The 26,181-nt window shown below is 36.7% G+C and overlaps 1 protein-coding gene across 2 annotated transcripts in view; it reads right to left on the minus strand.

Moving 5' to 3' along the window:
- LOC306854025 (uncharacterized protein) overlaps positions 1–26,181 on the minus strand; it is a 45,821-nt gene extending 19,640 nt beyond the window's left edge. Inside the window, exons 1-17 of one of the 2 annotated variants that reach the window (XM_079391806.1) lie at positions 26,083–26,181; positions 17,417–17,539; positions 15,543–15,665; positions 14,497–14,622; positions 14,271–14,393; positions 13,275–13,397; positions 12,924–13,061; positions 11,544–11,660; positions 11,247–11,369; positions 10,734–10,961; positions 10,515–10,646; positions 9,434–9,562; positions 6,587–6,715; positions 6,366–6,500; positions 6,153–6,287; positions 4,854–4,985; positions 404–532 (exon numbers count right to left, since the gene is read on the minus strand). In XM_079391806.1, coding sequence (XP_079247932.1) covers positions 404–532; positions 4,854–4,985; positions 6,153–6,287; positions 6,366–6,500; positions 6,587–6,715; positions 9,434–9,562; positions 10,515–10,646; positions 10,734–10,961; positions 11,247–11,369; positions 11,544–11,660; positions 12,924–13,061; positions 13,275–13,397; positions 14,271–14,393; positions 14,497–14,622; positions 15,543–15,665; positions 17,417–17,539; positions 26,083–26,098 — 2,161 coding nt within the window. In that variant the 5' untranslated portion in view covers positions 26,099–26,181. Of the gene's footprint in view, positions 1–403; positions 533–4,853; positions 4,986–6,152; positions 6,288–6,365; positions 6,501–6,586; positions 6,716–9,433; positions 9,563–10,514; positions 10,647–10,733; positions 10,962–11,246; positions 11,370–11,543; positions 11,661–12,923; positions 13,062–13,274; positions 13,398–14,270; positions 14,394–14,496; positions 14,623–15,542; positions 15,666–17,416; positions 17,540–21,801; positions 21,961–26,082 lie in introns of those variants that run through there. The other variant, XM_079391807.1, reaches the window with a different exon arrangement.

The raw sequence follows: 26,181 nt of genomic DNA on the forward strand, positions 1-26,181 counted from the left end.
GGAGATTGCATGAGAAGACAGATGGTACTAAACCAATGTGCCGCAGAGCTCTCTTTAAAAAGCATCTTAGCCTAATAAAATACTGACAGACACACAAATGGAACGCTCCTAAAAAGCATCCTTCCACAGTAACACAAACATAAACAGATGAGATATGCCATTTAAAAACATGGGTGCATTTAACCTTTCTGCAGCCCACCGGGGGGCTTTCCTCTCTTTATATGCACAAACACATGCTTTAAGAAATGCATCGGCCGTGTCTGCGAGGTGATAACTGTCTAGGAGGCCTGTGTTTGGGTGAGCTGGTTTGAGAGATCGCTGGGTTATTTCTGTGTGAGGATGCGGCGTTCAGCCGGAGATGAGCCTCCAATCACACCCCGTTTTAATGATGTGGGCGGCTTACCCAGAATGCATTGTGGCAGTGCCCAGCCGGGGGTGCAGCGGCAAGCGCCTGTGATGTGGTGACACTGGGCCTCGTTCCCGCACTGGCACATCTGCACACAGTCCTGCCCGTAAAACCCAACAGGACATCCTACGGAGGAGAGGAGATTTGAGTCAGCAGAGTCTGTGTGCGCTATAATGAGCAGTAAGTACATCACTGGAAAGTCACGCTCACAAGAGCCAACAGGATGTCACCATTCTGATTCGAATATAATTAGTGTTTTACTAGTGTCCGTGTGGGCGTGTCCATCTTTCATCCCTTCATCCTGCTCATCTTTCTTTTTCATGTCTCATTACCTACCGAATGCTCAGCGTGTGAATTGCTCTGATCAGCATTAATTGTGTGGCACGTCCTCACCACAACAAAGTAAACGTGTGTGTGAGGAAGACAGACATACAGACATTTCTACAGAACCTGGCACACCTGCCAGGTTCACTGTCTGGATACAGAAATATGCCTCCTGTGCAAATATTCCCTGAACTCACATTTTTTCACTTAAATCCCTGGGCTTTCAACTCATTTATGCAAAACTCACATAAAAATGTAGTGCTCCTGGCAAAAATGGTGTTTTCTTATTGCTTAGAAAAACATTAAAATAAAATAAAATGTTTGGTTTATGAATATCGGATATTTTTTTCATCTAAAGCCCTGCTTTTCAAATCACACAAAATCTAGTGGCTAAAATGAAATCTTCTTGCTTTAAATGTTTGCTTATTAAAATAAAATAAAATATTAAGGCACCTAGACCACAGGTTCATTGTCTAGTTAGAGAAATATACCTAAAATAAAATTTTTAAACAAAAATAAAAAAATAAAATTGATTTAATTGTGAAAAGTGAGCGTTGCATACCATAATAAAGCCAGATGAACAAAGACAAAGCAATTATATATAACTATTATGTTCTTTGGAAAGCATGCATGATAATCCATGCACAATAGGCCCACAAAACATATATTAACATTAAGTAAATACATTTTTTTTCCATGTTCAGTTTTTCAAAACTTAAAATATAATGAATATATTTTAATATGTAATAGCAATATTTTTAAGAAGATTTTACGAAAAGTTTGAACACTTTCTGGTCGTTTGACAATGATCAAATTATCCAAATCAAAACTTTAGAAGTTTGCATCTTCAAAACACACGTGATTTTGTTTGCTTTTGTTTAGAAACATTGCCTTTGTTAGCATAGCGTATCCAATATGAACCTACAGTACACTTTTTACAGACTCCACTTACACGGCTACTGCCTTTCATTCACACACACACACACACACACACATGCATATGAAATCGGAGTCTCTCTGTATGAGCTCAAGTGTAGACAGACATCCATACAATCACGCATATGGCACGCAGATGCACGCGATCACAGGAGATCGGTCTTGTATTCCATCAGCCTGATAAGATCTTGTAAAGTGCGTGTGCGTGAGCGTGTAACGGCAGCGGATGGTTGTGATCGGCTGCAGCCGGTAAAATGTGTTTCACGGTTGAGGCCTTCAGAGATGGAGACCGATGATAGCGCTCAAGAGCTTGCTAAAGACCCGTCACGTGTGTGTGTGCGCGCTGTTATTCAGTCGGTTTGTATGATTAAGAAGCATGGACGACATCTGAGCCTATGGAACATGAGTGGAACCGCAGGCTACATCCAGATGAACTACTGAGTTGAAAACGTCCCAAAACAGACAGGGTGGAATTGTGGGCCTGCGGAGACCTGATCTCTGTAGTCACAGCCTGATTTATTAAAGGTGAAAATTGTGAATGTAAAAGTCCACTATAAACCAAAACAATCTGCTTTTATGCATCTAAATCGATGGCAGTGGAGTTGATACAGATGGAGATGGAACGCTAATGGTCCCTTAAGACCTGATTTTGCCCCATCCAAATTCCAATTGTTGGATTTCAGTTGATTTTGGACAGTTCTACTACTATTTTCCCCTGGTGTGCAGAATCTGGATCCATTCTGTCAACCCTGGTTATCATATGAATGATAGTTAGTTGCTCCCTCAACCACAGCACATGGGTACAGGAAGTTATTTTGGCTTACTTCCTTTCTCTGCAGAAATATACTTTTTCTGCAAGATTTGTTGTGATTGGGACTACACTGGTTATGCTGTATGTTTCTGATTCACTGAAAAGGATCGGCTCTGGAGAGTCATTATTTTTTCATGCTGTATATTTCTGATTTACTAAAAAGAACTCATTTAAAAGGGTCATTTGTTCATGAATTGGACTACACTGATCACGCCGCATGTTTTTGATTCACTACAAAAGAACTGGTTTAAAAAAGATCATAATTTGTTTGTGAAGCAGACCACAGACTCTATGTTTTTAATTCTATAATTTAAGATCAGTTCAAAAGAGTCACTCATTCGTGAAACTACACTGGTTGTGCCTTGTATGTTTGGAAAAAAATTATGTTTTTTATTCCTATTCGCTCATTGAAACACTCACTCACCACACACAGTTGAGCAACACAAAAACACTAAAAAAAAATGTAATGTGTCTATGACATCAATGCAGGAAACTTAAATTATATGTTTAAAAATATCTAGCAATTAGATAAAATGGTGCTGTATACTTTTGACTCAGTAAAAAAAGGATCAGTTCATAGGAGTCATTTGTTTGTGAATCAAACTACACTGGTTGAGCTGTATATTTCTGATCCACTACAAGCTCATAAGAATCACTTGTTTGTGAATTAGACAACACTGCATGTGCAGTATGTTTTTGATTCACTAATAAGGATCAGATCATAAGATTTACTTGTTCGTGAATCAAATAACACTGGTTTCACTGTATATTTGTGATTCACTAAGAAGAATTGGTTTAAAAGAGCCATTTGTTTGTGAAATAGGCTACACTGGTTGCACTGTGTGTTATTTCTTTCAGCCCTTGAGGACAACTCAGTAGTTGCTTTCTTGCTATTATTTTGTGCTAATATCTCATCATATTAGATTTAGACTGCAGACTGCTAAAATGTGGCTGTACATTGAGTATTGGTGTGTGTGGTGCTAAAAACAGTGCAAAAAAAGCACATGCATGGAATCCGTTAAGGTATGAGCCAGTTTGCCTGTCCGTGCATCTTGTATGTGTGTGTTTACATGTGGGTTTTTTTTTTTTTAGCTAAGATAAGACTCGGCTTCTATGTTTGGCACTGTGTGTATGTCTGTGCATTGTGGTTTTCCAATAAAGTGCAGCAGCTGTCTCATTAAGCAGAGGATGCTGTCATGGATCCAGCAGGGTGTGTCTGTGTGTGTATGTTTGTGAGATGTTTAGTCAGTGGCTCAGATTAACCACTAGAAGGCAGATATGACTCTGTACCTACAGGTCATTGCGTGCAAAACCTCGTACCTGCTTCTAGTTCTTATTAACTACATGTTTTTTTTTAAACATATGATCTAAGGTTCCTGCGCTGATGTCATTATGACAAACTAAACAAACATTTTATGTGTGTTTTCAAGTTGCTTGACAGTGTGCGATGAGTGAGTGTTTAAACGAGCAAATGGGAATCAAAAACATTCCATTTTAAACACAGACACCCACTCAGATTGCATGATGGGTGGGTTGCCCTCTCAGACTGATTGAGACTTCCTGTTTCCCTGGTGAAGAAGAGGCCCCAGTGCATTAGAGGTATGAAAACAGTACTACTTATGAGGAGAAAGAGAGATGTTCAGGAAAATAAAATATAATATGCATTTAAATAAATGTTTTCATTTTTGAATTTGGATGCATTAGTTTGTAACTCAGTCTTCTCACAGTGTGACCCCACCCAGCTGGCGGTACAGGTACAAGCTCCACTGACGTGGTCACATTCGGCTCCGTTCTCACACTCACACGCTAGTTTACACTCTGCTCCATAATGACTCTCAGGACACTCTGGCACAAAAGCATCAGATTTAGATATTTAGACTTAGTATGCATGTACAGAAATTATTGGAAATGAAGTATGCAGATTTCAAATATTTTTCTAATTTTGAGTAGAAATGTCAACATCAGATCAAATGAGTAAAAAACAAAACATATAAAAAAAAATTAAATTATATCTGTAATTACTTTCACAGTGAAAATGGGATACATTATCTCACACATTGCACTCTCTTGTTTAGTTTGGTCTAATATTGTAGGTATGTATGTAATACCTATTTTTTCCTAATTAGCATACCATGCATATTGTGCAGACTATATACTAGTAAGAGTAGTATATTAGTATTAGTACAATGCTCAGTTAATTTTGCCTGTAGTTGTATTATGTTGACACAAGGGGGCAGCATTTGCATCTTAATTAGCATCAGATGTAACTTTTGAACTTGAACTTTTACATGGTGTACCAATTAAATAGTGCATAACTGAAAAGAATAAAACATTTAAACAAGAAGAAGGAATGAGAAAGAAACAGAACAGACTCACTCTTGTCACATTGTTCTCCAGTGTATCCAGCCTCACACACACAGCGCCCCCTGCTGGCCTCACAGGTTACTGCATTACTGCCACACCGGCACACACTGGCACAGCCTTCACCCCAAAAACCTGCCTCACACACTACACAGAGGATGTTTCTTATTCATTTGAATTCATATAACGAATCAAATCATACAGATGTGAGATTCGAGAATGCAAAGACTACTATTTGTATGTTTATTAATGTCCTGTTGGATGTCTATTTTTTTAGTGTATTTGTTTTAATTATTTTTTATGTTACCACATTTTAAAATAATTAGTTTTTGTCTTTAATATCAATATTTTATACTATTACAGTACTAGCCAGCTTCACATAGAAAGAGGCAGAAACCACAATGTTGTTTGTTCAGTGAAAACGAGGTGAAAAAATCTGTTGAGGAGACAGGTAACAGATGAGCTAACAGAAGCAATGCGGTTCTGTCTATCCTGTCTGAATACACTACTTTTTCTTGTGCTCCACAGAAACTGTAAAGCGCTCACTTCAATTACCCCGAATCCCCCGAGGATGGGATAAAGGGGCGTGTATTAGCAAGACCAAACCAAATCTGTTTAAGCCATTAAGACTAAAAAATGTATGTAAGTGATCAAGAAAGAAATAACTAAAACAGACACTTCAAATATTATTAAAACATGATGGTCTTTTCAAATTCATTCATCTCTCTCTTCAGCGAACAGAAGAAAAACACACTCACACATAGTGTGTGGTAATATATCATTTTCATAACATAACAGAAAAGTCCAGCATAAATCTTACTACATAAAACATTTATTCCGTGATGAAATGACTGCAACTTCCATCTGTCAGCATGTTGTCATGTGTGAATGTTTAGTGCATCTGCTCCTTTGAATTTCAAAAAGGACATATTGCCTGATGATTGACAGGTCACAGTTGATTTCTGATGCAGATGTTATTGTGCTATTAAAATAACTTGTGTGTTCTGACATCTGACAGTCACTAGAGGGCGATGAAAAGCCATTATTGTCCCATTTGAAAAGTGAGCAGCCCTTAAAAGCTTTACCAAATACTGCACAGTACGCACTGCATATCGCCTACTATTTTCTAAAACATAATATTTGAAATATGAATCCATTGTAACATAAATGTCTTTACTGTCACGTTTGATCAATTTAATGCATCCTCTCTGAATATATATTTTTTTTACTTATTGTGACCATAAACTATACTACAATAAGTAGTGGACTACTAGTACTCCCTTCTCAGACTTTGTGTATGATTGTGAGTCTTACCCAGCTGGCATTTCTCTCCATGGTATCCGAATGGGCACGTCTTCTGGCACTCTCCAGTTTTAGGGTCGCACGGCTCACCATCAGAGCAGTCACATTGCTCGTGGCAGCCAAGGCCGTAGTATCCATCATCACATTCTACACAGGAACACAACATATATCTCCATGTACCTGTCAGACACAACAGTTTCAAATGGCTGTAGAAACATCACCTACCTTCCTGACAGCGGTCACCATTGTAACCAGGTTTACAAATGCAGGTGCCTTTTTGTGGATCACAAGAAAGTGAGTTCTCCTGCACACACTGGCATTCCTCCCAGCAACCCGCACCGTGGGTCCATTTGGGACATGCTGATGTGGAGAAACACTAATTTACTACACCTCAAATTAATTAAAGTAATCATTTTGACTCTAACGTGCTATCTTAGCGTACTTACACAGGTGGCAGAATTTGCCGTAGAGGCCAGGTGTGCAAAGACACCCTCCATACAGACGATGGCAGCGTCCATTATTGGGGCAGTTACACCTCCTCCGACAGAACCTCCCATAGAAACCCTGCAGACAACCTGATGACATCACAGGGAACTTCAGTGAAATTCCACAATGTTCATCTGGAATTCCATAAGGTACATTACATCACATGCTCTTGTCAAGACAGAATTATCAGGTCTAATCTGAGAGGAATTTCAGAGACGGGGTAACGAATGACAGCTGGGAGAGATGAGGCTGATGGATGATGTGATGAAGACAAGGAAAAGCCCAGGGCAGACAGAGAGGAAGTGGACAGGAAGGAGAAACTTTAACCCAAGAGCTGCAGTCAGTATACTGATGGATGCTTTGCATCTATTTCTACATTTAATCATTTAGCAGACTCTTTTTTGAGTTTTTTTTATCATACTACACATCATACATTTTAAAGTACATTAAAATTCTACAGTTTGGGGTTTTAAATATTTTAAAAAACAACAGAAATACCAATATCGCAATATATTATTACAATATATAAAATGACATTTTAAAATAATATATTTTAGGTAATTTAATGTAATTTATTCCTCTGGTGTCAAAACTGAATTTTCAACAGCCATTACTCCAGTCTGCAGTGTCACATGATCCTTCAGCAATCATTCTAGATAATTTGGTGCTCATAAAACATCAGTTATTATTATAAATGTTGACAACAGTTGACAACTGCTTAATATTTTTGTGGAAACTGATTCTTTGAACAGCATTTATTGGAAATAGATAGATTTTGTAACATTATATATGCCTTTACTGTCACGTTTGATCAATTTAATGCATCCTTGCTGAAAAAATCTTACTTAAAAAAATGTACTTTTATTCACACCACAGGAAACAATCCTTAATGAACTACAATCAAAGTAAAATTATAGAAATGATCAACAGTTACAGGCCCAAAAATACACAAAGTTTCTTTACTTCTAAAAATGAAATATATTGCGCTGTAATGGGAATGAGACACTTAGAGTAGCAAACAAGCATAGAAAAGAAATATTCCTCTCTTATTTCCTCACGAGACAACATGAGAAGACGGAAAGATGTAAAAAATTAAAAAAAAAAGATTATGAATATTGAAATATGACACAGTAAGTAGAGAGGAAAGAGGAAATGTCAAAACCCAAGAAAAGTGGAAGATGTTAAAACATAGTTACAACCCGAATTCCAGAAATGTTGAGACATTTTTTAAATTTGAATAAAATGAAAACTAAAAGACTTTCAAATCACATGAGCAATATTTTATTCACAATAGAACATAGAGAACATAACAAATGTTTAAACTGAGAAATTTTACAATTTTATGCACAAAATGAGCTCATTTCAAATTTGATGCCTGCTACAGGTCTCAAAATAGTTGGGACGGGGGCATGTTTACCATGGTGTAGCACTCCTCTTCTTTTCAAAACAGTTTGAAGACGTCTGGGCATCGAGGTTATGAGTTTCTGGAGTTTTGGTGTTGGAATTTGGTCCCATTCTTGCCTGATATAGGTTTCCAGCTGCTGAAGAGTTTGTGGTCGTCTTTGATATATTTTTAGTTTCATGATGCGCCGAATGCTCTCTATAGGTGAAAGATCTGGACTGCAGGCAGGCCAATTCAGCACCCGGACTCTTCTACTACAAAGCCATGCTGTTGTAATAGCTGCGGTATGTGGTTTTGCATTGTCCTGCTGAAATGCATGTCGTCTGGAGGGGAGCATATGTTGCTATAAATCCTTTGTATACCTTCAGCATTCATAGTGTCTTCCAAAACATGCAAGCTGCCCATACAGTATGCACTTATGCACCCCCATACCATCAGAGATGCTGGCTTTTGAACTGAACGCTGATAACACGCTGGAAGGTCTCCCTCCTCTTTAGCCCGGAGGACATGGCATCCATGATTTCCAACAAGAATGTCAAATTTGGACTCGTCTGACCATAGAACACTTTTCCACTCTGAAACAGTCCATTTTAAATGAGCCTTGACCCACAGGACACGACGGCGCTTCTAGACCATGTTCACATATGGCTTCCTCTTTGCATGATAGAGCTTTAGCTGGCATCTGCAGATGTTGGTTTCTGGACAGTGAAAGTGGTTTCTGGAAGCATTCCTGGGCCTATATAATAATGTCAATGACAGAATCACGCCGATGAGAGATGCAGTTTCATCTGAGGCCCCGAAGACCATGGGCATCCAACAAAGGTCTTCAGCATTGTTCCTTACGCACAGAGATTTCTCCAGTTTCTCTGAAACTTTTGATAATGTTATTCACTGTAGATGATTAGATTTGCAAAGCCTTTGCAATTTGACGTTGAGGCACGTTGTTTTTAAAGTATTCCACAATCTTTTTTACTCACTCTTTCACAGATTGGAGAGCCTCTGTCCATCTTTACTTCTGAGAGACTCTACCTCTCTAAGACATCCCTTTTATAGCTAATCATGTTACAGACCTGATATCAATTAACTGAATTAGTTGCTAGATGTTCTCCCAGCTGAATCTTTTCAGAATTTCTTGCTTTTTCAGTCCTTTGTTGCCCCTGTGCCAACTTTTTTGAGACCTGTGGCAGGCATCAAATTTGAAATGAGCTAATTTAGTGGATAAAAGTGTGAAATTTCTCAGTTTAAACATTTGTTATGTTCTCTATGTTCTATTGTGAATAAAATATTGGCTCATGTGATTTGAAAGTCTTTTAGTTTTCATTTTATTAAAATTAAAAAAACTCCCAACATTTCCTGAATTTGGGTTGTAAAAGAGAAGGCGATACATAAAGCATGTGTGCTATACCGTTTTCACAGTGCAGACCATGGACCCCTGGAGGACACAAGCACTTCCCCGTCACTGGGTCACAGCGGCCCCCGTTCTTACAAACACACAGACTGTTACACTGAATGCCATATGTGCCCTCAGCACAAGCTAAAGGAGAGAGAGAATGCAAAAGTAAATACATGTTTAGGGTTCTCCAAGGAACCAGGGAGCGAGAGAAATACAGCAGCCACTGTACTTTCTGTTGATTTTAGGGTGGATTAAAAACGAGACGGTATGGAAAACTCAAACTGCGCTCATGTGGATTCACAATGATGGGTGTGGAGGTGCTCTTAAGGCTGCAGCTCTCCAACATGCTGTCAGTTTTTGTTATAAACTACCCAAGTTAGTGTCTCTACAGGAAGTACTTTGCTTAGAGTCATGGAACTGCTCCACTTAAGGGCTTGATGGGATTTCTGTATAAGTAAAGGTAATTAGAGGAGAACTACAGCTAGAGCTAGATGAGGCAAAAAAGAAAAACAGGAAAATTGGAAAACGCATTTCATGATATCGTGAATTTTAGGTTTTATATTGACTCCAATATTCAGTCATCAAAATGTGCTTTTTGTGGAAACATCTAAATTAACTTTTTTTATTCAGTGTATGTAGATATGTATGTGTTTTCTTGATGCTGGGTTTTCTCTGAAGCAGTGTTATTTAAGTATCCCTGAGATAGCTTTTATTAATATTTTTGATTAGTTTTTATGTTTATTTTTTTCAGGTTTCATTTTAATTTAATTTAAAGTTTTTGTAATTTTGTTGTGTTGTGATTGTCATTTTTAGTCGATTGTTTTAAACATGTCTAAACATAAACATGTCTTTTGTTGTTTGCCATCTAAAAAATATAATAAGAAATAAGTTAACTTAGCCTCTAATAAATAATCTTTTGCATTATGATATCTCAGAGTCTGTGTGAGTTCAAAAGAAGCAACAATGTAAAATTTGACTTGGCATGTTTTGTGTAAAAATGTGTTCCTTTGTGTAAATAAATCTTGAAGCTGTATTTCCTCAAGGCTTCTGTTCAGGTCAGAGGTCAGTGATAGTAGAGAATAAAGAAACTCACTGTCATTACAGGTGACTCCCGTCCAGCCAGGTGCACACACACAGTGATCTCTCTCTGACGCACAAACTCCTCCATTAGCACAGTCCTCACAGCTCACACCGCAGTCGTCACCGAATGAACCCTCCTCACACACTGATAAAGAGAAATTAACATATTCCTATGTCCTTATCTCTGTATGTTTATGTCACAGTTGATGTTAACATTCTGGGTTTCTATTACTAGTCTTGCTGATGATGGTCAGCTCCTCTCTCTGTTCAAAGTTTTGTGGGTGTTCTGGGTCGTAAGTGTATGTGTCGCCATCATACGGTCTACTTAAAGCAGCGGTGTAATGCAGCAGTTGAGGGGAGCGACGGAACAGCAAGTCCGGCAAACGTAGAGCCTCCAGCTCATCTTCACTGCCGACAACCTCTTCCTCTTCCTCCTCCTCCAATTCCCTCTCATAGAGAGCTAAACATACAAAATGGGAAAGAACGAAAGAGACAGACAAATAGAGACATACAGAGACAACTATAGTTGAAATCAAATAAAAAAAAAAAATTATAAATTTTTTTATAATGAAAACAGAAAATATAAAATATATACAATTTTACATATAACAAAAACTAATATATATAACAAAAACATGTCGCCTGGGTGTTAATAATACTGGTTTATTACGTCATTATGAAATCTGTGCATCACTTCCTGACTATGAAGTCAACACTACATAAACACAATTAAACTTGTACTCACGTAAGCATGATTTCTGGTCGTAGTCCAGTCTGAAGCCCACCTGACAGAAACACTCATAGGAGCCCAGCGTGTTCACACAGTACTGAGAACATCCTGACGTCTCGGATGCACACTCGTCAATGTCTGAAGAGAGAGATTCATATTAAACTACATGAGCTTAAGTAAACTTTAAATAGTCAATTTATGAAGAAAACTACGAAAAATATCTCAATTTGCCAAGTATGTTAAAAAAAGGATGGTTAAAAAAGGGTTTGGTTAAGAGAGAATCAAACAAAGAAGACATGAAACTAAACACACCATCACATGTGCAGCCGTTGGGTGTGTATCCAGGTCTACAGCCGCACTCATAGCCTCCTGGGTAATTCTTACAGAAGTGACTACAGCACGCCTCCTCGTTTTCACACTCATCAACGTCTGTGGATGACACACACAAATACAGAAGCATTTTCTCACTAAAACAAACAATATGTAACATTAACACTAAAAAGCAGGTAAATATTTACAGTGTTTAGACAACACAAACCAATAAGTATGGTTAATCTTTTTTTTACAAATCCCATTTTTTGTTTTTGAATAATAGCAATAGTGGCTATTTTGCTGTTATGAATATGTCTAATGGTTAACTAGGGATTTATGAATATTTAAAATTCTGTCATTGTACCATTATTTAATTGAACTGTCAAAATGCATACATTTAAACTGAATTATTTAAATTAATATTTTAGCATTAATTTCAGATTTCCATTCATTTTACTTTATAATATAGTAGATGAATCACCATCATCCTGTACATATTGAAGTTAATATAGCAAGGATGCATTCATATAAATGCTGTTCTTGACATCACAAGAATAAATTACGCTACTAAATTACGCTAAGTCTTAAGTCACAAGTATTTTCACTTGCAAAAAATAGTTTAAAGTCAGTTATTTCTATGTTTTGCTGTAATGTGTCAATAGGAAATATTTGTTTATATTTCCAAACATTCATTTAGCCATTCATTGTAATAATCCAGTGAGATTTTTGTTTGCACAATGAGTCTGACAACAGCCAGTGCTCCACACAGAGACCTGATCTCATCATCATCCAGTCTGTCTGGAATGACATGAAGAAACAGAACAAACTGAGACAGACTAAATGTGACCCTGGACCACGAAACCAGTCTTAAGTCGCTGGAGTATATTTATAACAATAGCCAAAAATACATTGTATGAGTCAAAATTATAGATTTTTCTTTTATGCCAAAAATCATTAGGACATTAAGTGTTCCATGAAGATATTTTGTAACTTTCCTACAGTAAATATATCAAAACTTAATTTTTGATTAGCAATATGCATTGCTAAGAACTTAATTTGGACAACTTTAAAGTCGATTTTCTCAATATTTAGATTTTTTTGCACCCTCAGATTCCAGATTTTCAAATAGTTGTATATCGGCCAAATATTGTCCTATCATATCAAACCATACATCAATGGGAAGCTTATTTATCTCAATTTCAAAAAATGTACCCATATGACTGGTTCTGAAAGTATAAGTGACTTCCTTCAAAAGCATTAAAATCTTACCAACCCCAAACTTTTTAATTGTAGCCAATATACATATAATTCATAATCTAAAAATGACTACATTTTCCATAGTGAAGGATTTGCTAGACAACCATCAAGTGGGGCCCATACCTATACACGTCTTCAGGTCATCAGCGAGCTGGTAACCTTGGTTACAGGAGCACAGGGGCCCGCTTGTGGTGTGCTCACAGTGATGGGAGCAGCCCCCATTGTTTTTCTCACAGCCATTCACGATCTCCATCTCTATACCTGCAGGATACATCACTCCACATTATAAAGACTTCACTGATTAGTGCATGTCAAAAATACTGACCAATCACAGTCTGTTTGGCTCCAGTAAACCAAATTCACATGTCAGTGAACTACTGATATAATCTAATAACTGTTTTCTAAAGTGTTTTAAGTTTAGAAGTTCACTCAGAGAATCCCAAAGCACATGTTAGTGTGTGTATTTGTACTCACGGTAGCACTGTTTCCCATCAGCACCCAGCTCGAATCCTGGGTTGCACACACAACGGAACGATCCCGGCACGTTAACACAGCCGTGAGCACATTTAGTCTGACCAGACACACATTCATCTATGTCTGAGAGAGGAAATGTTTGGATAGTTAGAAGATATGTCAGCGTAAAACTCATTATTAATTTTTATTTTACAATAAATAAATAAACACAATGTATTCAGTTAGGATACTAGCAAAATCAGTGTGTGTATGTGTGTCTGTACGTAAGCGTGGCAATGTATGTATGTGCACAGCAGGGGTCAGAGTCTCTTCATGGGGTCAGCTGAGGTTGTCTCATAAAGTCCGGACATAAATGAGGTCCAGACAAGCATGTTTAACCGTGACCCAGATCAATGGCTTTACACTGGCCTGCACACATGGTAACTAACAGCAGGTCGTTATACCAATAATCTGCTGTCTCTGTGTGTGTGTGTGTGTGTGTGTGTGTGTGTGTGTGTGTGTGTGTGTGTGTGTGTGTGTGTGTGTGTGTGTGTGTGTGTGTGTTTGAGCAGGAGGTAGTTTTATGGCACAGCTAAAGAGAGATTTGCTGTGGCCAATGGAAATGGACTAAGAGGTAAAAATAAAATAAAATAAATTTGTCTGTCTGTAAGGCTTAATAAACTTTCAAACTTCAAGACGTTGTAAACTCTTTTTAAAGATGTTTTTAACATTCAAAAAAGGCTGTCAAGTGAACCATCAATTTTTTTTAAATGACACTTAGCCTACTGGGGTTATATGATTTCATTTTAATTATACTTTTGTATATAATTATATAACATTTATTAGAAGACTACACAATATTATTGGCTACTGACTATTCTATTGGTAGTTTTTGAAATTGGCATAAAACATAGATAACAGTTGTTAAGGTCTCAGCTGGCGCAAGATAAAAAGTAAAATAAATATTAATCTGTAAAGAAATGTACATATACGTGGGTACATGTCATGCACTCAAACCTTCACATCTCTTGAAGTCAGCTCTCATTTTGAATCCTGATCTGCAGCTGCACTGCGCCTGTCCATTCACATTACTGCAGATATGAGCACATCCGCCGTTATGGTCCTTACAGGGGTCCTTCACTGAGAGAATAACACAGCACACACACACAAGTGTTTACATATTCATCACAATAGTACTACAGTAAAACAGTAAGTCAAAGACAACATATATATGTGAACTCACATTCACAGTGTTTGCCGTCTCTTTTGAGCTGGTAGTTACTGCGACATTCACACTTGTACTGCTCGTTCCCCAAATCCACACACCTGTGCTCACAGCCGCCATTCTTCACGGAGCAAGAGTTCACCGCTGGAAAAAGATCACATACACACACACACAATGCATGTAATGATCAAAAATAAGTATCTACACACATATACTACAAGGCCAATCCCTCTGTAGTAACCGTAGCTTTGCTAACGCTCCTACAACCAGACGGTATTGTTTTAGTATCAATGATATACTATTATAGTTTCGGTTAATATTTTGAATTTGATTTTATATTTTCACTTTACTTTTAGTTAAAGTTTTAGTATTTTAGTTGTGTTTTTGTCATTTGTATTAGTTTTTTAATATGTCTATATAGTATTTATTAATTACTTTTCATTTATTTTAGTACTGCAACTTGAAAAAAATAAGAAATATTGCCTCTGCAACAAGCTGAAATAAAATAAAGTTTTTTTTATTTTAAAGTTTGGTATTTTATTTTATTTTATTTTATTTTATTAGTTAATCTCAGAAATCTTGTAATGACAAACTCAGATTTTCTGTTTGGACAGAAAGTAAGGAAAACTTTTATTATAAAGGGAAAACCTCTCTGAATCAAATCCAGTTTGGACTTTGTATATATATTGAAAGTTTTGGAAGGTTCTCATTCCTTCTCTCCCGCTCTCTGACTGATGATGTTTCCATGTTGTGTCAGATTTGGCAGATTTACGGAGTCTTAGGGGACAGGTCAGAGCTGTTGTCTCACTGTGATGACATCGCCAGGCCTGTCACAGAGTGATGACACATCCAGACTCCAGTAAAACAGGATAAAGGCTGTTTTAGGGTGATGAGATTGGCAGAACCAGAGTTCTCTTGCTGTGTTGACACTGTTTGTTGAGCTAGCAGAATTAATGGAGTTTTAGGCAGCCTGCTGTTGAATGCATCACTACAGATGCCACTCAAGACTGAGAGAGATTCTCCATCATGTATGTGTGTTTGTGAGCATGTATGCATGTTCTTACCTATGCATGTGTGAGCATCAGCATGTATGCGGAAACCCTCGCTGCACTCACAGTGGTACGAACCGAGTGTGTTCACACATGTCTGCTGGCAACCACCATTCAGCTCTTCACACTCATCTTTATCTGTTGGGATAGCATGCAATAATTGAGACATGCCTTCACCTAAACAATTTACTGCATTAGGCTGACACGTTTGACCGGCACCCTTTCTTTCTTTAAATATATTTATTTATCTTATTTATTTATTTAGTTATTCATTTATTTGCTTGTTTGTCTTTAAATGTATTTATGTCTTTAAAATTATATTTTATTTACTTATTTATTAGTTTTTTGTGTTTTTAAATGTAAAACAAAGAAAAAAGAAGCACAAATAATATATATATATATTTAATATATTTAATAAAAACAATGCAAATGTGGTTCTGAGAATAGTTCTGAATATTTTAATTACTGTTTTTCTGCTAGTAAGTGAATTCCTTTATCTTTTGTCAACACCCTTCCAAAAAGTACCATACTACAGCATCATATGTTAAAATTAGACTATAGTGCCATATACCATATTTATAGATCATGGTACATGGTACTTATAAGTACTTCAGATATCAAAAGCATGTCCAAAGAAACATGACAGTACCAACATACATTTTGGTCATTTTTGTTAGAGCTGGCAAAAAGTAAAGCATGAAACACTATGTTTAATACATATGAGTTGCCATAAATAGTAAATGTCAAGCTGTCACTGTGAGGAATGTGCTTAAATACAGGAGATTAATGGTGACCAACCATGTTTCACTCCATCCGGTTCTTGACTGTTTTAACAGATGTTTGCTTTTAAAAGCTCATAAAATAAGCCTCAGTTAATGTTTAAGGGAAAAAAATAAGGATTATGTGGCCATTTGAGTTAAAGATGAGTCTGTAGTGGACAAACGTAAATAAATCCTACATGTGCTGATGACATCACAAGAAACTGTATCTGTTAAAACACAGACATGATGTCATTGTAGATTTCGTATCATTAATTCTGATGTCAGAATAGAACTGACCTGTCAGATGAAAGTTTGGTTTTTAAGAAAAATATAACTTAAAATGAAAATTCTAGATTCTAAAATTCTCAGAAAAAAATCTGAAATGTTGTAGAACCAAAGAGCTGATGAATGATCTCTGATCCGTCATTCATAATTAGATATATTACATCTGCTGAACATAGTCACATGTGCAAAATCATTATTGCAAAATCATTCACAGAAATTTAACCTAACCTGTACTGATTTTAGCATTCTTTAGTATTTCTTCATCAGAATTGCTGTTAAATCTATTATACAGGATAATCTCGTTAATTTCTCTTCATTTCTCTCCTTAAATATTATTTTTGACAACAATACGGTTATCTAAATAATAACATCTGCATTTCTGTGTTCAGTACCCCGACCGCCACGTCCCTCTCATACACCTGTTTCCTCACCTGTAGCCTTTCAGTCCAGCAGGACCTGAGACAGAAGGCCAGATCATCATTCCCACTCCTACACACTAACAGCTGAGATGGACACAGATGTAAAATCATCTCTCTCAGCGCATTCAGGAACTACAGCCCACACAAAGCCCATCATACATCCTTCTTCATCTCATGATGAATCCTAGCCAAACTATAGCCATAATAAACAAGCTCCCAATTCACAAACATTCACAGGATGGATTAAAAAGTGAATCCAGTATATCATGTTTGTGTTGTGAGCATTTGTAGCGCGTGTGTTGTCAAATTGATGAAGTTGTTTTCTTAATTTGCAGGTGTTTTTTCTATTTGCAGCGCATTGAGCTCTCTTGGCCACCGTATTAGAAAGATGAAATAAACTCAATGGATGTGAGTGTTCACTCACCTTTGCAGGATTTCCCATCAGCTCCGAGTTTCATGCCATCAGGACACCTGCAGTAAAAACTGCCAATAGTGTTACAGCACATGCCTTCACATCCTCCGTTACTGTCTGCACACTCGTTTATATCTGAAAAGACAAGAAAGAAAAAAGAAAAACACTGAGCATGTTTTGGAAACATAAGAAAAAAGCCAAAAAAAACAACAACAACAAACTCATTAAATTGAATTAAATTCCACTGAAAAAAAATGTAGATGCTTATGTACCCAAGCTGTTAGATCATTTTAATTTATAATTCACCCATTTTTTTATAATTAAGTATATATGTTGTTATTTGATGCACATTTAGTCCTAACATTTTACTTCACCTGGAAAATCTTTCTTTATTTTGAATACATTCTTCTTCCCAGCATGATGTTTAGATCGGTGAAAGGCTTTCTGTAATAATGTTTCCAGTCTGATGTCTTCAAATAGGACATTTTGCGGTCATTTTAACATGCTCGCGAAAAAATGTCATCACACAGACATAAACAAATGAACCACACAAACAAACACACAACAGCACTCAGACTCAGATAATAAGTCCAAGCTGCCCAAACAACTGCCTTCTGCTCAACCGCTTCTCATCAAGGACACACAAGATGGGTTTGAAAACGTGACAGCAAAAATGCCTAAAAATAATTGAAAAGAAAATGATATTTTTAAAAATAAATTAAAAAAAAATTGTTTTTCTGTGAAGCCTCAGAAACCAAGGATGGGTCGCCATAACAAAGATCCAGGCCACACCCACACTTAGTTTCTAAGGCAACACAGCATCAGCAGATGAACTCCACATCTGACACTTTAATTTAATAAACATTAAAGATGAATTTTTCTCAGATTCTCAGATTTAGAACACATTTGACATAGCTTTTCTATCTTTCTGATGTTGTGGAGTCATGTCTCCCTAATAACCTTTGACTCTACGGCTCAGCACTGACCTTGAGCAAACATCCCATAATAGCACAAAGCGCTGACAACAAGAACAGATTTACAGATGTCTATTACACGCTCTATCTCTGGTTATTACATTAGAGAGCTCAAACAGGAAGTCAAAGCAAGATAATTTATTATTAGTAGTTTTTTCCCAGACATTTTTTCCTGGGATACTCGGAACAGCACGTTTCTTTTAATCTGACTAAGACATAGGAAATACTTGAAACGTCTTTCAGTATCTAAGTGTTTAAAACAGACAGAAGAGTGAGAAATAGACAAAAGCAGAGTGCAAAACCATTTACAACCGCAAAAACAGATCAAGGTGTCTGATGTCTTTGAGTTTAACATCTGTGCTGTAGTCTGGAGTAAATAGATGCTCTACACATAGGGTTTGCAGCATCATGAGGTGAAGTAAATGATGGCAGACTTTTCTTTTTTGGGTGAACTTTCTCCTTAAGTGATTTCACAAAACTAGAATGTGCCTGCAGTGGCTAAAATGCATCTTGACTCTGAAATTCAGACACAAATACATCTGAGAATAAACATCCACGCCGCCATCTGTTTAGCTTCTTCAGGCCCCTGTTCTCCATGTTTCACACCTGGTGATCATTCCCTTTGTCATTTTAAATCTAGACTTGTTCTGTATCCAGACCTCTGTCATTAATCTTGCTCTGGCAACAAGGAACAGGAACAGGATAGAACGATGAAAAACATCTAGAAAAAACATCAACAGGAAATGAACAGCAAATGGAAAGACTATGTTAAAATGTTATTGAACTAATTGAGTTTGTGTTGTGTAATGTTTAAACATTCGGTCATCTGAAGAGCTTTCTGAACTTCTGTATATTGTATGCCATAAAGAATGTTGTTCAAGTGGAATGCGTTTTTCCATTTTTAAATGGATGTCTTTTACAGGTAGGCTTGCATCTCGACTCTTTTGAAGCAATGTGCGTATAAACTGCATTCTAAAAATGCTAAATTTAAGTTTTAAAAGTTACATTTTTAAAACACCCATCTCGCATGCCACTGTCCCTGTGTCTCATATTTTTAAACACAAAAGCATGTTTTGTATGAATGGCAACTATAAGTTTGTTAAAAATTTAAATACCCAACTAATAGAATTTTTACAGTTAGATAACGCATGATTTTTATGAGACATTTTTTGGTTATTTTGAAGGTAAATGGAGTGTATTCTTTGTTGAATAGGTAAAAAATACACTACCAGTCAAAACATTTTAGACAGTAAGATTTTTAATGTTTTTTAGTCTCTATTTATTTGATCCAAAGTGCAGCAAAAACAGTAAAATGTTGAAATATTTTTACTATTTAAAATAGCTGCTTTCTATTTGAACATATTTTAAAATGTAATTTATTCCTGTGATTTCAAAGCTGAATTTTTAGCATCATTAGTCCAGTCACATGATCCTTCAGAAATCCTCAAAAAACATTTATTATTATTATGTTCTCACTTATTTCCATTTAAATATTAAGAAGTGTTACATATTAACTGATGGCCATAAATTCAAGCCCAGAGCAAAGCGGAAATCTAATGACCATAGCTCTAGCATAGATAGTCTTTCCTGAGATCTCAGTTTGGCCGCAGTGCAGCATGCTTAATGCGTTCTACAGGCGACAGCTGACAAGACCTCACAAGGTCCCTACATAGTGTCTTTTTCTCTTCAGAAGTGGAAAAGAGGATTATTGTCACTATTCAACCTTTTAATTTAAGGCATAATCATAAAACTTACTGCTTACTGTAGGTTCTGGATTTTAAATACACTAATGAGTCTCAAAGGAAACGTAATGTTATAAAGTATTTTCATACTCTTGCATTTCTTTTCTCTACTTTTTCTCAATGTATGGTAAAGTCGTTTGGTTATCTCTCAGGGTTATAAATGCTTTGAGGAAAAGCAGCAGTATCTCAGGAATATCCCCTGTCCTTTCATTGGGAGATCCTCTTTAATGGTTTAAACAGAGGAGTTACAAACCTTAGAAACTTTAAGCTAACTGTGTGCCCTATCAGAGAAGAAAGTTTTGTGTATCCATCCGCTTTGTCTCAGCATGTAGAGGCACATGTCTTCAGATCACTGAACTTGGCCCAGTATTATCCTACATAAACACACATATTCAATCCAGGCCTAACATTCAAGCATGACTTCTTTTCAACCAGCAATAGACTGTAAAACATCTGGCAAGCATTTGCACACTAATTACATTTCCGCAATTAACGGATGATCACTATACAGCTACCAACGGGATGTTTCCGTATTATATCAAATATTAAATTACAAGTGTCTGCTTTACAGACTCCTTGAAAGAAACTGACTATGAATAGAAAACAGACACAAATTAGACAGCATTTCTGGGAATCATACTGTATATTTGTTTCAAATACCATTATTTCAAATACCATTCAATATTTGGGGTCAGTAAGTCTCTTATGCTCACCAAGCCTGCATTTATCTGATCAAAATACAGTAAAAACAGTAATAATGTGAAATATTATTACAATTTTAAATAACTACAGCCATTACTCCAGTCTTTAGTTACACTCTATCCTTCAGAAATCATTTTAATATGCTGATATGAAGAAACATATCTCATTATTATCAATGTTGAAAACAGTTGTGCTGCTTTATATTTTTGTTGAAACCATGATACATTTTATTTCAGGATTTTTTGATGATAGAAAAGTTTGAAAGAACAAAGTTTATTTGAAATATTATTAATGTTTTTACTGTAACTTTTGATTAATTACAAAAAACTTGAATGGTAGAATATAATATCCATAAACAAATATACAGCAGACCTCTAGATTTTGAAAATAAATTTCAATAATGTCTCAAACTGGGCTGTGCTCACATTAGCTACACTAAAGTCTGCAATCAAAAGTCAATTTGAACATAAATGCAAACATTTCTCAATATATTATCTGCACTATGCACCCAAGATTCATTTTATAGCTCGCCACTCTTTTTGTATGTCAACAGTATGGGTCTCATTTTTGTCTATATTCATGTCTCCAAGGAATTAAGTAGAAACATCTAAGACAAAGATGATATTGAAAGCCCTATTTAGTCATGAACCATTAAACAGCAATAGAATTTTCTTTAGACGATCTTTAGAAGTCCAAAGGGTTTTGTGTTAAAAGCAAAAGCACATTCCAGCACACACACAACCGGTTCCTGTTTCTCCACAGCAGGATTTGGTTTCTCTGTCTCTCAGCTGAGATCACCTGCTGAGTGGAGACGCTAGGTTCATTTTCTTCTCAAGTTCTCACTGGAAAAACGTTTGAAAGATGCCAGACTCGCTGCATTGAGCCCATCTCAACAACAAGAAGATGTAACCTACTGTTGATCGGGATACTCACTCCTCACTCACAAGGTCTCTGTTTTCAATGCCAGTGATTTCCTTACCAGTGTTTTGCTTTTCAATAATCCTTCAAACCGAATTTCCGTTTCAACAGCCCGTGTCTGCCAGAGCGTCCTGCAGCAGTGAAGCTCTTGGTCAAATATGAGTTTCTCACCAAACCAGCACATGGAGCATGTCAGTACGAGTTCATTAAACTAAAAGGGATAGCTGTCCTGGATAAGCAAGCTTTTGAACAGCCTGTAATCTATCCGAGGACCTCAATCATAATTTACAAACCGCTCAGTCAAAGTTTGCACGCAAACACATATTTGTGCTGGATCAGAACATTTCATGTCTTAGTTCAGAGTAGATGACTGAACTGAAGGATACAGACCAGAATGGAGCAGTGAGAAAGTGGAAAACTGGAAAAACAATCGACTCTTTCTTAATACTGTAAATACTGTAAATGTTCCGTAAATGTTGGTCTTATTGTGCATGATTGATCAGGACATGTTACTCTGAAGAAAAATCTTTCAGTAAAGCTCGTTCCAGCTCTGAAATGACTTTTCTTTTCTGCTGACCTAACCAAAGCCATGCATTTGGGGGAAAACAGTATTGGCTAACAAGGTCCAAAAGGGGGTTTTGTAATTATAATTGCATAGAAGAATCATTTTGGGTTCCCCAAAGAACGTTTCAGTTCTTAAAAGAACCATTTGTAACATTATGAACGTAATGATAGTTCATCCAAAAATTACAATTCTGTTATTAATTAACCCTCATATCATTCCAAACCTCTATGATTTTATTTCATCTGTGGAAAACAAAAGTAGATATTTTGAGGAATGTTTGCATTTCTTTTGTTCATAGAATTAAAATCAATGGGGTCCAAAACAACATATTATTATTCTGTGTTCCATCAACGAAATAAAATCATAAAGGTCTGGAACAAAATAAGGCTGAGTAAATGATGACACGATTTTCATTTTAAATGCATTGAAAATGTCGTTTTGCATTCAATACAGTGAGGTTGGGTCACCATTACAGCAATACTGGAATGGTAACAAAGATGTCAACTTATAGAAAAATATAATATATAGATGTCTGTGTGTCTTCATATAAAGAATGTAAGAAATGCCCAGTTTAACGGGGTCTCTAAATAAGCTGTTTGGGGATCAGGACCTCTTGAACTCCTCAATACGCTGCAGTACTCCGAGAAAGAATGTATAGTCAGGACGCTCCATGGGGTTGTAACTCTTAACTCCACTACAGGGAAAACAAGACGGGGGGGGGAAAGGAAACCCTCAGGCAAACCGTATCAGACAAACTCAAACAGACACATCTTTAAACACTGTCTGCTCAGCACATATTGTAAACCCGTAAACAGGGAAGTTGCAGTAATGGACAGTGAAGAGCTTGTTTCCCACGACTCTCTTCCACCCCATCAGGAAGACACTGTTGTTAAGTAGAACGACACAGTTCTACTAAACAGTGGAATGACACTGTCAGCTCAGAGCCCAGTAATTTCACATGTGTGTCCTTTAGAGTTTCAGATCTCAATCACACCTCAACCTGTGGTTTGCCATTAATTTCATGAACTATTGAAGTGCAAAAAAACAGCATAAGTGAAAATAAATACCTCTAAGGCACAGGTGTGTGTTTACATACACTGTAAAAAAAAAAATGGTGCTATATAGCACTAAAAGTGGTTCTTGGCTCGTAATCATAGGGGAACCACTTTTGGTGCTATATAGCACCATATCTTTCAAGGTGCTATACAGTTGTCAAATGGTGCTATGTAGAGCCATATTGCATTGTATTTCTTCAACAAAAATGGTGCTAAACATCACCAACAGTGGTTCTTTGACTCGTAAAGAACCTTTAAAGGGGCTTAACAGGTTCTTTGTATGGCAGTGGTGCTATATAGCACCTTAATCACCCCAAAGAACCACTGAAAAGCCGTTGAAGAACCATAGAGGAGCTTAACAGGTCCTGTATATGGTAGCGATGCTATATAGCCCCTCAGTCATGCCAAAGAACCGCTGAAGAGAACCACTGAAGCACCAAGATTTGGTGCTATAGCATCAAAAGTGGTTCCCCTACATGATTATGAGCCAAAGAACCACTTTTAGTGCTTTATAGCACCAATTTTTTTAGAGTGTATGCAATGTTCATACATTTTAAGAACAAGGATGAAAAACATGTTCTTAAGTTGTGTTCCGGTCATTTTGACCCGGAGAGTATTTTCTTTTTCCCAAAATGCTAGTTAATGTTTTTGCATTGGACTAAAATTTACTGACTTTGCTCACGCAGGGTATAACAATAACTTTTTTATAATTTTGGGGGATTTTTTCCCCCCACCTTGTTACACTTGTGGTGTTCCCAATCAAAAATCAAAAAAGGCCAAACTGGCCTTCAAAAAAATTCTTACAAATTTCTAATTATTCTATATTATTACCAAATATTGTCTTTTGCATTTCTTTTTTGAACTGACTGATCAGGCTTCAATGATCTGAGCTTATGTACCTCAATTTTTGTGTGAACATTGCCAAACTTTTTTCTCTCATAAACTGAGGAGGTGCATAAGCTTAGATCAATGAGGTCTATGACTAGTTATTACATTATTGTATTTGGCAGACACTTTTATCCAAAACTTTATGCTTTACTAGTAAAATTCTGTTATTGTGTCATTATATACTCATATGCCATTTATTCTTATGTGGAACATAAAAGGATTTATATTAAACGATGTTCACATTGCTCGTTCCTATACACTGAAAACATCAGTAGCTGTCAAGCTCCAAATATGATAAAAGAGCACAATGAAAGGACCATAAAAGTAATCAATGCATATCTTTTTGTGATGATTTTTCCTTTTTGAGTTTAACAGCTCCTAGTTACAATCCACTTTCAAAAGCATCATGAACATTCTGCCTAAACTTAGTAAGACTAAGTAAGTCATACAGGTTTGGAGTAAAATGAGGAAGTAAACTAGCTATTTCTTTAACTTTTCTTATTCTTTGAATAGTGTTCCCTGCGTTTTCTCTCTCAGAACTGAGAGGTGACCAGTGGCCATTAAACACAGCAAATCAGTCCAACAGGAAAGGCCAGCTGAGCTACAGCATGTCCTGAGTTAGAGTGGTAGCGATATGTCTACTGAAAGAGAGCGCTGTAAAAACATTCTTCCACATGCACATATACACAGTCTCTGAGTAAAATGAGCTTAATAGGTTTACCAGTCCAACATGGAAAAGACATTTTTCATCACAGTCATTTCACCACCGCACTGTTTAGCTATCAGCCTTCTGCCTTACGGACTTGAAGAAGAACATTTTAATTTTAGAAACTCTGAGAAAGCATTTTAGGAGCACAAACTACTATCTCAGCATAAAACCGCAGGAGGAAAGCTGCTTTAGACAGGGCACACAAAAAAAATTCTAACTAAACTTTAAGGTTTACTGTTAGGACAAGAACACGAAATCTCAGTCACATACTACTGTGTGTGAGGTGGCTTCAGTCTTCAAAGGCTCTTTGCTGTTATACAAGCAAAATAGCTTCTTTTTTTTTACAAATACACTAACATTCAAAAGTCTGGAGTCAGTAAGATTTTTAAATGTTTCTGGAAAAAAAATGTATGCTTAGCAAGGTGAAATAGGCTTACCATTGTGAAATATTATTACAATTTAAAACAGCTGTTTTCTTTTTTAATATATTTTAAAGTGCAATTCATTCCTTGTGATGGCAATTTTCAGCAGTCATAACTCTTTAGTGTCACATGATCCTTCAGAAATCATTCTAATATGCTGCTTTGCTGCTCAAGTAATATTTCTTATTATTAACAATGTTGAAAACAGTTGTGCAGCTTCATATTTTTTGTGGAAACTGTGAGACATTTATTTGAGGATTCTTTGATGAATGGAAGGTTTAAAAGTGTAGCATTCGTTTGTAACATTATACATGTCTTTACTGTCAGTTCTACTCAATTTAATGCAGCCTTGCTGAATAAAAGTAGTAATGTCTTTCAAAATACTGGCACCAGACTTTTGAAAGGTACCACACATGTTTAGATGAACACATACACCCTCATTCTGCCTTATTCGACACCTCACAGTGTGAAAACCTCACATATACAGTCAAAATAAACTGAGAGGGGGAGAAACAAGTGAGAGTCTAACAAACCAAAGTGACGTTTGTCTGTGAAAACTCCCTCAGCACTCACAGGTGGTGGACAGTGTGTGTGGTGAATATGCATTAATGCACATACAGTAGCCTGATCCGAGAAGCAACAGAAACCTTTCATTCAAGATATCAGAAACTTCAACCCCTTCAAACATGCACTAAAGACTCACCGTATTGGCAGCGCATTCCCTCGAACCCTTCTGGACACTGGCAAAGCTGATCACCCGTCTCAGAGCACTTCCCACCGTTAAAGCATGTGCCAGAGGAAC

This window comes from Barbus barbus (genome assembly GCF_936440315.1).
Source record: "Barbus barbus genome assembly, chromosome: 34".
In the NCBI taxonomy this organism is placed as follows: domain Eukaryota; kingdom Metazoa; phylum Chordata; class Actinopteri; order Cypriniformes; family Cyprinidae; genus Barbus; species Barbus barbus.